General features: G+C 36.5%; 1 protein-coding gene across 1 annotated transcript; it reads left to right on the plus strand.

Annotated features, from left to right (window-relative positions):
• Window positions 1-1,932: 1,932 nt before the first annotated feature.
• On the plus strand, window positions 1,933-6,324 carry LOC100916162 (metallothionein-4). The gene is made up of 3 exons (XM_003757269.2): window positions 1,933-2,001; window positions 3,380-3,445; window positions 5,969-6,324. Exons 1-3 carry the CDS (start codon window positions 1,971-1,973, stop codon window positions 6,058-6,060), a joined length of 189 nt encoding a protein of 62 aa, XP_003757317.1. The 5' UTR covers window positions 1,933-1,970; the 3' UTR covers window positions 6,061-6,324.
• Window positions 6,325-12,931: the final 6,607 nt, after the last annotated feature.

Raw genomic sequence — 12,931 nt, forward strand, 5'->3', positions numbered from 1 at the left:
TAAGCTCAATTTTGTCTGACCCAGTCTGGAAAGTTCCCTTCTCCCTGGACCATCTCTACAAGATGGGGGCCGGGGTGGGGGGAAGAGGAAGGGGGAGCTGGAGTAGTCTTACTAGTTATGCTTCAGGTTGATTCTTCTGTAGAGTAAAGCTCAGCCACTCTTATTCTAATAATGGTTTGGACCTAACCTAATAATAACCCAGACAATTTGTACCTATGGTAATAGAAGGGTTGTTTTATTATAGGCAATCCTGATCATTCCTTTAAAAAAAAGAGTAATTGCTGGTTATTCTTTTATAGTAAGTACTTCTAGGGACAGGTTGGTATTGCTTTTTGTTCCAGAAGATAGGGCTTTCACAGGAGAGGTATCCAAGGGAGTGAGTGATGGCGACATAGGGTACCATCTTCCTTCATCCCATCTCACCATTATGAGATAGTAGCTGGAAGAGAGCAAGGAGTTCAGTAATCAGCACTGACAACCATTAATAGAGGCAGGATACATAGCTGCTTACTATAGCTACCATGGCAAAGCCTTCTTGGCCCATAGGCTAATTACTAATATCTGAAATTCTATCATTAGAAGTCCTTTCCCTTTGAGTTAAAGTTTTTATACTCTGTTAAAATTTTAACAGTCCTTTGGAAAGGATAATACATTAAGCCTTTATATTAATAAATATATAAATAAATATAATAAAATAATAAATCAATTATACTTTTATATGAATTGGCTTTTTGATGATTTCTAACGGGGGAGATAAACAGAGTATGGGAAAATCCTAGGACTAATGGGAGAAGTAAAGGGAAAACATTCATTTAGCACCTATTATATACCATCCACTATGCTAACTGCATTTACAAATATTATCCCATTTTATCCTCACAACAGTTTGAGGGAAGTACTATTATTATCCTCATTTTATAGATGAAAAAACTGAGGCAAACAAAAATTAAATGATTTGCCCAGGATCACACAGCTAGTAAGTGTCTGAGACCTGGTCTGAATTCAGGTCCTCCTGATTCTAATCCCAGAGCTCTATCCATTGTGTCACCAGCTACTTCTCTAGTAATGGAAAGACATCATAGAGTTGAAAACTCACAGGAATTGGAATCTAAAGCCCGGGTTTGAGAATAGATATTGGTGGTGGTGATGGGCTTTTGTTCTTGAAGATGAACCATCAAGTGGGTGATGATAAGTAAATAAATTGGATTTAACTGAGGGAAGGCTGTGCAGAATCACCTGCCTCACTTTCCCCTCCAGAACCAACTGGGTCCAGTGGCCAGATATAGATCAGGATGACTAGAGATGGCCCTAGATGCTGTGGGAGGCCTTGGCCTTTTTAAACTCAGGTCTTTAAAGTAAAGTCCATTCATTTCTTTTTTTCTTACCTAGCCTTAATCACTGAGCATAGATAGATACATAAGTCAATAGATATAGGTAGAAATATATAGAAATAGAAATATGTATATAGAGAGTCAGCCAGATAGACAAAAGAAGTATGCATTTCATGAACCAAAATACTAACAGCTATTTAGTTTCTACTATCAGATTGCATATGGTTCCTTTTCCCTGGATTCCAAGATGCAGTGGAAAGCACCTGCATCCTTAGCAAAATATAAAATAAAGCAAAACAAAATAAAATACTGGAGAGTAAGCTTTAATTCTTCTGCCAGTTTTTTTGCCTCCCTCCCCCTTCCTTCTCTCTCTCTCTTTCTCTCTCTCTCTCTCTCTCTCTCTCTCTCTCTCTCTCTCTCTCTCTCTTTCTCTCTCATAACCCCATGGTTAAAGGTATTGCCCTTCACCCTCAACAGGCGTCTAAGCAGGGCCGTGTGCAGGGCGTCTTGCTCCAGGGTGGGGAGGGGTGGATCCCCACACTCACACCTACACTGCTATAAATAGGGCGAGCTCCGGGCTCCAGACTTAGCATCCCTTCTTCTTACCCCTGTTTGAGCTCACTCCACCTGTTTGAGGCCATGGACCCTGGAGAGTGCACCTGTATGTCTGGTAAGTGAAGATGGGCTCTGGTGGACCCACTGAGGCATCCTGATTTTTGTCTTATAAGAAAAATGACTCTAGCCTTAAGATTTTCTTCTTTGTGTGGTTCTCAAGGATAGATTTTTTTTGGCCCCTCTAACTTCAATACTGATACCAGATGGGATGTTATTTTCTCAGGGATCCAGAGATGCTGTAATTTTGTTTGTAATCCACAGACTTAGTGGGTGTAAGTTTTTTGAGGGGTCCAATAAGGATCAGTTATACATGCAACCAAACACTGTAAACATTTCTAGATTCTGGAACATCAAGACTAGACTTTGCTTACTCTCACAGAATCATATAATGGTATAAAGCAGATGGGATCAGAGGAGGTAGCGATGAAAGTCATCCCATTTGTTTGCAATATTGTAAAGGCGAGGATCTCAAGAAAGCTCAGAAGGCTTTAAAATTCTTGTCAGAAAAATAGCAACAAGAAGTTTTTACTAAGAAGAGATGTGATGGCTAGACTCCTTGCCCAAGACTCCTCAAATCATGACTGTGACCTTTAGTCCTTGACTCAGACAAAATACAAAGGTTTTTATTTGTTAAAATTCAAGATTTATCATGTATATAGGTATCTATTTGAGACTTTTATGGCATTAAAACAGGACGTATCTCACACACTTTATTTGGTAGTTATCTGCAATAGGTCTACTTAATTCCTCTTTCTACCCATCCCTTCATATCAGAACTTTTAGATCATGTATTAGCATTTTCCCTCTCCTTAAATTTTCTTAGGCCTGTCTAGATTTCTCTTTTGCATTCATCATTCCCCCTGCTTAAATTACACTTATCTCTGTTCATTTTGAAGGTCCTTGCCCCTTTTCCTTGCCCACTTTCCTCCACCCTTTTAAAAATTAAGCTATTTGAGGGTAACAACTGTTACTTTCCCTTTTCATTTTCTTAGCTTGGTTTACCACAGTGCCTTGTTTTAAACCCAATAGAAGCTTAATCACTGTTTAAATGAATGAATGAATGAATGAATGAGTGAAAAAATGAATGATGTGGGCAGGATATTGTTAACTCCCCAAGACAAATCTGAGAGTTAATTCCATTGTGGATTTCATCCAACCTAATTCTTTACTTCTGAATTGAATAATCTGAAATAGATAATAACAGGAAACTTTTGGGATTGTTTTTCCTTCAGCAGCATATGGAACTCAGGAGAGCTAATATAAAAATGTGCTGTTACCCTCATTTGCCTGGGGCATCCAATTCTCAATTGGATGTTGCTCTTCTATAGAAAATGCCCCAGACCCTGCAGAATGTATGACTATAAAGGGGAGCCAAACTGACTCAGAGCATGGCAACTGATCTCATAGCTGGTGCTTTTGGTGGTCTCTTACAGGAGGAATCTGCATCTGCGGTGACAACTGCAAATGTACATCCTGCAGCTGTAAGACATGTCGGAAAAGTGAGTATAATAGCAGCAATGTGGTCCCTTTCACCAATTAATTCCAGGTAGATAGTCCAAAGACCCAATGCAGACTCAGTTATATCCTAATACAGTTTATTTGTAGTGTAGTGAAATAGAGAGAAAAATCTAAATTCTAATCCATTTTTTCCTCTCTTTTGCTGTATAACTCCAGCAAGTCATTTCCTTTCTCTGGGTCTTATTCTTTATTCTGTATAATGAGGGGATTTGACCAGATAACCTCCAAGGTCCTTTCCAGCTTTGATAATACATTTTGTTTTTTCTCTTGAAAGTAACAATTTCTCATCTTTGACTTCTTCTGTATGAAATTGTTTTGAAATCTCCCTTTTACCCAAATATGATGTTTGAAAATGATGGCTTACTACAGAGGGTAAGCATTTCCCTTCTTCTCCCCATCTGTCCTCTTTGTCCCTTCCCTAAATCCCTGGAATTTTTTTGTTTTACCTTCCCCCAAAGTGGGAATGAAGTATAGATTCCTGAAATGTTTCTTTCTCTCTCCTTCTCTATCCTCCCTCCTTTCCTCCCTTCCTTCCTTTTTCTTCCTTCCTTCCTTTCCTCCCTCCTTCCCTTCTTTTCTCCTTCCCTCCCTCCCTCCCTCTCTTCCTTCCTTCCTTCCTTCCTTCCTTCCTTCCTTCCTTCCTTCCTTCTTTCCTTCCTTTCTTCCTCCCTTCCTCCTTCCCTCTCTCCTTTATATTCTCCTTCCTTCTTTTTAAAATATTTATTTAGTATTTTATTTTTCCCCATTTACAAATAAAACCAATTTTTAACATTCATTCTCAAAAAAATTTCTAGTTCCAAATTCTCTTTCTCCTTTGCCATACCCCTCATTGAAAAGGCAAGCAATTTGATATAGATTACACATTTGCAGTCATTCAAAACAAATTTCATATTAATCATGATGGGAAAAAAAACTACAGACTAAAAAAAAGAAAAGCCAAGAAAAATAAAGTTTTAAAAACGTATGCTTTAGGGGTAGCTAGGTGGTGCAGTGGATAGAGCACCAGCCCTGGAGTCAGGAGGACCTAAGTTCAAATGTGGCCTCGGATACTTAACACTTCCTAGTTGAGTGACCCTGGGCAAGTCACTTAACCCCAATTGCCTCAGGGGGGAAAATTATGCTTTGATCTATATTCAGATGCTATCAGATTTTCTCTAGATAGCATATTTGATTTTAAGTTCTTCAGAACTGTCTTGGATAAATGTGCTGCTGAGAATAGCTAAGTTATTCAACTAACCATCAAACAATATTGTTGTTATGGTGTACAATGTTCTCCTGGTTCTACCTGTTTAACTTTGCATTAGTTCATATAAGTTTTCCCAAGCTTTTCTGAAACCATTTTATGCATCATTTCTTACAGCACAATAGACTTCCACTATGTATACTACAACTTGTTCAGTTATTCAATTTATGAGCATCCCCTCAATTTCCAATTCTTTGTCACTACAAAAGAATTTCTATAAATATTTTTTGTACATATACGTCTTTTTCCTTTTTATTTATTTATTTTTTGTGATATAGCCCTAGTATTATTATTTCTGGGTCTAAGGATATCATGATTGTATAGCCCTTTGGGCATAGTTCCTGAAATGTTTTTCATAGGCTTCAAGCCAATTAGAAAACAAGAACATAGATGTCCATGCTTCCTCTCCTCTGCCTTCAAGTCCCAGCCCATCTAAAAATACCTCTATTCCCTTTTGTACTACAAGTAGAAGGGGAATTGGACCCAACTAGTCTTCAGTTCTCCTTGATGGTTTGATTTCTCTTGTCAGTAGACATAATTTGTTCTGTACCTTTCCTTCTTTCTCTCTCCTTCCTTTTTCTATTTGCTATCATTCTTGCTTCAAAATCCAAAATGGTGGTAGTGGTAGTGGTGGTAATAAACAGGGGTTGGCAAGAAAGGGAATAGTCAGAGATTGGGGAAAAGGAGTTCTGGCCAGAGCTGGGATAGCAGTCATGGTCAGCTTTGGGGAGGTCACCATAAGGACTGGAAATTAGTTAGTAAATCTTAAGTTGACATATATGTGAACGATTATTATAGTTAAAATTGGGGGCTTATGGTTGGGACTTGGAAGCTAAAGGCACGGTTAAAGTGTCATGGCCAGATTGAGAGGATCATGATCAAGACTGAGAGCATGGTTAAGTTGTGGTTGGAGGAATCATAATCAGAACTGAATCCTGCTTGGGAGATTCTGAGGTTTGAATTATAATATTTGATTAGGAAATGCAAGTTTTGATTAGTGGTCTCTCCTCTTACCTTTTTAATTGTAGATTCCTAGTAAGAAGTCATGGCCATGCTTGGGAAAGAAAGGTCAGGAGTAAAGCCCATAGTTAATAGTTGGAGTGATCATGGGCAGGGAGTCAAGGTTAGAGCTGGGAAATCATCAGATGTTCAATTTATTTTAAGTTCCAATTTCCCTAGGAAATGATACTTCCTTTCCAAGGCTGAGTGGAAAGACTGACCCAAAGCTGAGATCTGCTTTTTTTTTCCATCCCCCTTTCAGGTTGCTGTCCCTGCTGCCCACCTGGTTGTGCCAAATGTGCCCAAGGCTGTATTTGCAAAGGAGGATCGAATAAATGCAGTTGCTGCCCTTGAAATGTACATGCGTAGTGACAGGGTGAGGGGAAGGGGAGGGGAAGGACCACCAGGAAATCTTCTGTATATTTGCTAATTTGAGAAAATGACGTCCGTGTACAATGTGTTGTATTTTTTATATATTTGTCCAAGTTTAACCTTGGTAACCTTCCTATAAGGCAATCCTAGCAATAAAAGTCTTGTTATGTTTACTGAAATCTGAGAACTGATTTCACCCAACATCAGTGGAATACTGCAGTTACTATATATCACTTGACTTGGTGATCACAATAGCAAAGAGGGCTGGATGGGGTGTTCTTATTAAAAAAAAAAAAGAATTAACGAATAAGGCTAAAAAAAGGTTACATGGCATGAAAATTCCTTTTCCTGACATCAAGAAATATGGGGCATTCATTAGCTGTTTCTGATTTTGTTCCCTTGGACTAAGGTCTGTTTTGATTCCTAGGAGTGGTGAATTAAGCCAGGAACTTTCTCTGTCTCTCTATTTTCTATAAAAAGATTTCACATAATTTGAGAAAGATAAATTGGGATGTGGTGCACCTTGCTTGCTCTCCAGATCTTTGCACAAGTGTGTGTGTGTGTGTGTGTGTGTGTGTGTGTATGTGTGTATATATAAAATCTTCCAGTACAGAAGTCATAATCTAATCATCAAGGGAAAGTCTGATATGGACTGTGTTCAGAGCTTTAATTTGTGGATGGCTAGGCAGTACAAAACAAAGGAAGCAGTCCTATATTGTTTTCTCAGTGCAGATGATGAAAGATGGGAGGGAAAGTGGATATTTATCTGAAAATAAAATAAATAATAAAATGAAATTTAATTTAACAATAACAACAATGAGCCTATCAAGAGTCCCAGCTTTGCCTCAAACAGACTGTGATCTTATGCAAAATACTGTTATGCTCTGAATCTGTTTTCTCATCTGTAAAATAGGAGGGTTAGAGGAAGTGTCCCCTAATGGCTCTGCTATTTTTTGTATTTGTAGATGCTATTTTCCTTATAAAAGTCTTCCTCTATAAACCTTAAAGCATTAAAAATGAGCTATGAACACTCTACAATGTTGAAGTCTTGCCATTTTCATTCCAGAAATCACCAACATCTTCCTAATTCTTATTAAAAGTAAATCTAGATAATATCTTCCTTCAAAGAACTCAATGGGTTTCACTCAGAGGACCTAATTTTTTTTTTTTTTACTATATCCATAGAAAACTGTGGTTGTTATTCAATCATTTCAGTCATGTCTGATGCTTGCTGACCCTTTTGTGTGGTTTTCTTGGCAAAGATACTAGAATGGTTTGTCATGTCCTTTTCCAGTTCATTTTACAGATGGAGAAACTGAGGCAGAGATTAAGTGACTTGCCCAGGATCACATATAAGTGCCTGAGGCTGGATTTGAATTCAAGATGATGATTCTTCCTGATTCCAGGCCAGTACTCTACCCACTTTACCCCCTAAGTGCTCCATGGAAGATAGGGAGGACAAATATTAACATTAATAATGATGTTAAGGGTGGAATTGTAGAATTACATAATCTCCAAATTGACCTCAGAGAACTTCTAGTCTAGTTCACATCAAAACAAACCTTCCCCTCTATAGTACATCCAATAAATGAACAAGCAGCCTAGCTGTGAAACCCATAGTGATGGAGGAAATTCCCTATCCTCATTTTTCTTTTGCATCATTCCAGTAACTAATTCGTTAGAATGTAAGCTCCCTTATTTTCCTTGTATTTGTATCCCTAACACTTAGCATTGTAAACATTTGAAAAAGGCTTGCTTCTTTTCTTCTTTTTTAATTGTTAAGGAAGTTTTCTTTTATATTAAGCTGAAACCTACCTCCATGTGGTTTCTGGCATTGATCCCAGTTCTGTCTCTGGGGCCAAGCAAAACAAAAGGAATCTCTTTTCCATATGATAGTTCTTCAAATATTTGGAGTCAAATATTGTATTTTATCTAGACTAAATATTTATAGTGCCCTCAAACAGTCCTCATAAGGCTTAACCTTGTAATCTGCTGACCTTCTTTGGACCCTAATTTTTAATGTCCCTCCTAAAATATAGCTTCCAGAATTGAACCTAATACAGATAGAAAATGCCCTAGGTAAAGTGCAAGAGGACCATCAATCTCCTAATCCTGGACACCATTTCTTTCTTAATTTAATCTCAAATAATAAAAGTCAATATGATATTGACAGAGTGACAGCCTTGGAATCAGGAAGATTTGGTTCCAAGTCCTTGCAGTGATACTCTCTTTGAGACCACAGACAAATCACTTAACCTCTCAATGTCCAGGAAACTAGGATTCCAAATTTCAGATGACTTGCTGGTCTGTGTCCAAAGAGAACTTCCATACTAAGAGATGCTCAAATTAATAAAATTCTGAAAATTAATAGATCCAGATTTCCAAGCCCTCCTCCCTAAAGAAAATAACATTAGCTTTTTTATCACACTATTGGACCATACTGAGCTAGAAAACTATCCAGATCCACGAGTCTTTTTTTTTTAGATGCAATGTTGTCTAGCCATTATGTTCTATTTTAGATTTGTGAATCTAATTTTTTAAATTGCAATATAAGAATTTACATTTATGCTTATTAAGTTTCAAATTATTAGATCTGCCCCAACCTTCTAGATTGCTGAGATTTTTTTTTAATTCTAGCTGTCATGCAATGAATTAGTTACCTCTCTTTGCTTCTTATCTACAATGGTAACCATACCATCTATTCTCTTATCCAAAGCACTAAATAAAATGACAAATATCACAGGATCGAGAAAAGATCCAGAGACCTGCATCAATGTTTGAGGCTATGGACTAATACTCTTTGGATAATTAGCTATGCCATTGGTTAGCCCGTAGCAAATACTTTAGAAAAAGAAAATTAGGTTAATCTGGCATGACTTGTTTTAAATGAAGTCACACTAACCATTTTTTTAATACAATGTTTTACAGTTTTGCCAGGAATGACACTTGGTTCCCTGGTTACAGATTTTTTTATATATTTATATTAGCCCTATCACAAAAAAACCCCAAGAAATATAAAGAAAGTGAGAAAATTATACTTCAATTTGTACTAAGAGTTTATCAGTTCTCTTTAAGAAGAAATTTTTCATCAAGAGTCCTTCGGAATTGTCCTTAATCATTGCATTGATCAAAGTAGCTAAGTCTTTTACAGTAGATCATTATTATAAATTATTGTATACAACAATCTCCTGGTTCTGTTCATTTCACTTTGCATCAGTTCACATAGGTCTTCCCATGTTCTTCTGGAGCCATTCCCTCCTCTTCATTTCTTAGAGTATAATAGTGCTCCAATCACAATCATATGTCATAATTTATTCAGCCATTTTCTATTTGATGAGCACTCTTTCAGTTTCTAATTCTTTGCCACCACAAAAAGAGCTGCTGTAAATATTTTTTGTGCTTATAGGTCCTTTCAATTTTTCTTTGATCTTTTTGGAATATAGTAATGGTATTGCTGAGTCAAAGTGTAGGCACAATTCTGTAGCTCTTTTGGGCATTGTTCCAAATTATTCTCCAGAATAGTAAGACCAGTTTACAACTCCACTAACAGTTCATTAGTGTACCAATTTTCTCACATCCCTTCAAGCATTTGTCATAAATATAAGGAGGTACCTCATAGTTGATTTTAATTTGCATTTTTTTAATTAATGGTGATTTAAAGCACTTTTAAATATGACCATAGGTAGTTTTGATGTCTTCTAATGAAAATTATCTGTTCATATCCCTTGACTAGTTATCAATTGGAAAGTGGCACTTATTTTAAAATTTGACTTTTTTTGTATGTTTGAGAAGTGAAGACTTCATTAGAGAAATTTACTTCAGAATTTGTTTATTATCTGTATTTAACATTTTTGCTAAATGTAAATTTAGCAAAAATGTAATTTCCCTGATTACTTACTTTAAATCTATTTTTACTTTATCTGAGATGATTGCTACCCCTGCCTTTTTTTTTTTTAACTTCAACTAAATTCTATTCCAGCTCCTTATTTTAACTCTGTGTGTCTTTCAGTTTTAAGTGTATCTCTTATAAACAATATATTGTTGGATTCTGGTTTCTAGTCCATGCTGCTATATGTTTCTATTTTATATGTGAATTTACCTCATTCACATTCACAATTATGACTGTGTAATCCCTCCATCCTATTTTCTTTTCTTTATCCTTTTATCTCTTTACCTTGTCCTTCTCAAAAATCTTTTGCTTCTAATCACTGTCTCTCTTAATCCATGTAACTTTTATCATGTATTTTCTTTCTTCTCCCATTTACCCTCTACTTCCCTGTTGGATAAGTTAGATTTCTATACCCAGTTTGGAATGGAATATTATTCTTTGATTTTTGAATAAATTCAATTAAGAGATTTAAGCATTATTTCTTCCCCCAGCCCCATTTTCCTTTCCACTAAGAAAGCTCTTCCTTATGTATGTTTTTATGTCTTATTTTTTTCTTCCTTCTTCCTCTATCTTCCCTCTTTTTTCCTAATGCATCCCTCTTTCTCACCTTTTCTTTTTTTTTTTTTTGATATCATCCCAACATAATCAATTCACAGTCCTGCTCTCTTTAGGTAGAATCTTTAATATACTAATACAGATAAAGTTCTTAGGAGTTAAATGTATGACATTTTCATATAGAAATACAAATAGTTTAACTTTATTGCATCCATTATGATTTATCTTTCATTTTTATCTTATTATCCTTTCCTTGAGTCTTGTGCTTGAATATCAAATTTTCTACTCAACTCTGGTCTTTTCACCAGAAATTCTTGAAAGTCCTGTGTGTCATTTTTAAATCTCCATTTTCCCCCTGAAGGATTATCTCCATTCAATAGTATGTTAGAGCATTTTTTCACATGATTATTGATAACTATGATTATTTCATCTAAAAACTGTTCTTATTTGATCATTTATCAATTGGGCAATGGCTATTTTTATAAATTTGACTCAGAATTTTACTCAGTTTGGGAGATGAGGCCCTTATCAGGGAAAATTGTTTCAATTTTCTTTTCTTACAATTACTTTTGCTAACTTTATTCTCCCCTATTTATTCTATTCTCTCTCTTTTCACCATGTCCCCTTTTAAAAGTGTTTTGCTTTTGACTAACCCCTCCCCTAATTTGCCCTCCTTTCTATCACCATTCCTTTTATCTCTTTCCTCTCCTACTTTCCTGTAGGTTTAGTTTCCTCATTTATTAAATGAGCCGAATAAATTTTTTTTAAAAAAAAGGAATAACAAAACACTCCTTTAGCTTTGCCAAGAAAACCTTAAATAGAGTCACAGAGTCTGACATGACTTAAAACGACTAAACAATAACAAAATGGTAGAGTCTATCCAAGGGTCCTCAAACTTTTAAAATAGGGGGCCAGTTCACTGTCCCTTAGACTGTTGGAGGGCTGGACTATAGTAAAAACAAAAACTCTGTTTTGTGGGCCTTTAAATAAAGAAACTTCATAGCCCTGGGTGAGGGGGATAAACATGTCAGCTGCTACATCTGGCCCGCGGGCTGTAGTTTGAGGACTCTAGAATCAGTCTCCCTTATTGCTTCTTTTATTTTGTGAAGGATTAAATTATCAATAAACAAATATGAAAATTATTAGTTGTTCTGCTTGTGACAGAGAAAGTTTTAGCAAAGTCCCCCCCATCACTACTGTAAGGCTATTAGGTGCAGTGCCAGACCTAGAGTCAGGAAAACTCATCTTCCAGAGTTCAAATCTGGCCTCAGACACTTAATTGCTGTATGACTGACTCCAGGCAAGTCACTTGATTCTTTTTGCCTCAGTTCCTTCATCTGTAGAAGGGAATGGCAAATTATTCCAGTATCTTTGCCAAGAAAACCCCAGATGGGGTCACAGTTGAAACAACTGAAGAAATCATTTCCATATTTTGTCTCTATCAGTGGACTACAAAGGAGCAGTGCATTTGAGAAGCCTCAAGGGGCCAGTACGACAATGGAGAGTGAGGCTGACTGCAGACAGATTGGGCAACTGTTCTCATTTGTTATAGACTAGAAAGCCCATCTTTTGTTCAAAGCTCAAACAAAACTTCCGGATATTTTCACATTTTACTATCATAATTTTGTTTCACAGAATCATAGACCTTATTTTAAAATATATATTTTCTAAAACCTTTATTTAAGTAGCACATATAAATTTTAGTAGCATGGCTCTTCTCCCCCACTCTCACTCCCACTTCCCCCTACCCCAGCAAACTGATTTGAAAATACATTTTTGTGTTTTCATCACAGGATTTTCTTCTATGAAATTATAGACATATTTCTTCCTCTAAGTCAAACTTTTATCTAACTTTTAATTATATTTTTGTCATATTTTTATCATTTGTATTTTTATCTTGGCAGCCAGGTGGTAAAACAGGTATGATACCGAACTTAGCTGCAGGAAGACTTGAATTCCACATCCTATCCTAGACACTTACTAATTTCATGACCCTGAACAAGCCACCTAATCTCTCTCAGCCTGTTTTCCTAGCATCTTCTGCACAGATTTGTAAGAATCAAATGAGATAACATGGGATTTTGAAAACTTCAAAGTGCTATCCAAGTCAGGTTTGGGGCAGACCATGGCAACAATGATGGAAAGAGAAGAAGTGGAACAAGCACATGACTGGGGTTCAAAACATTCTCTGTTGTTTTCCATTGTGTGATCATGGGTAACTCATTAACTTTACTGGGCCTTGGAGTTTTCATCTGTTTTTATTATTGTTATTATTGGCTGTGGAAGAGTTACTAAACAAGAGCTAATAACTAATCACACTCTAGAAGGACCTAGCACAGTGTCTCAGGTGGGTTGTAGTGAAAAGTCTTTTCCTGAGACACAAAGGTTCACACCTTATCTCCTGGAAGA

This window comes from Sarcophilus harrisii, chromosome 2, assembly GCF_902635505.1.
Source record: "Sarcophilus harrisii chromosome 2, mSarHar1.11, whole genome shotgun sequence".
Lineage (NCBI taxonomy): Eukaryota > Metazoa > Chordata > Mammalia > Dasyuromorphia > Dasyuridae > Sarcophilus > Sarcophilus harrisii.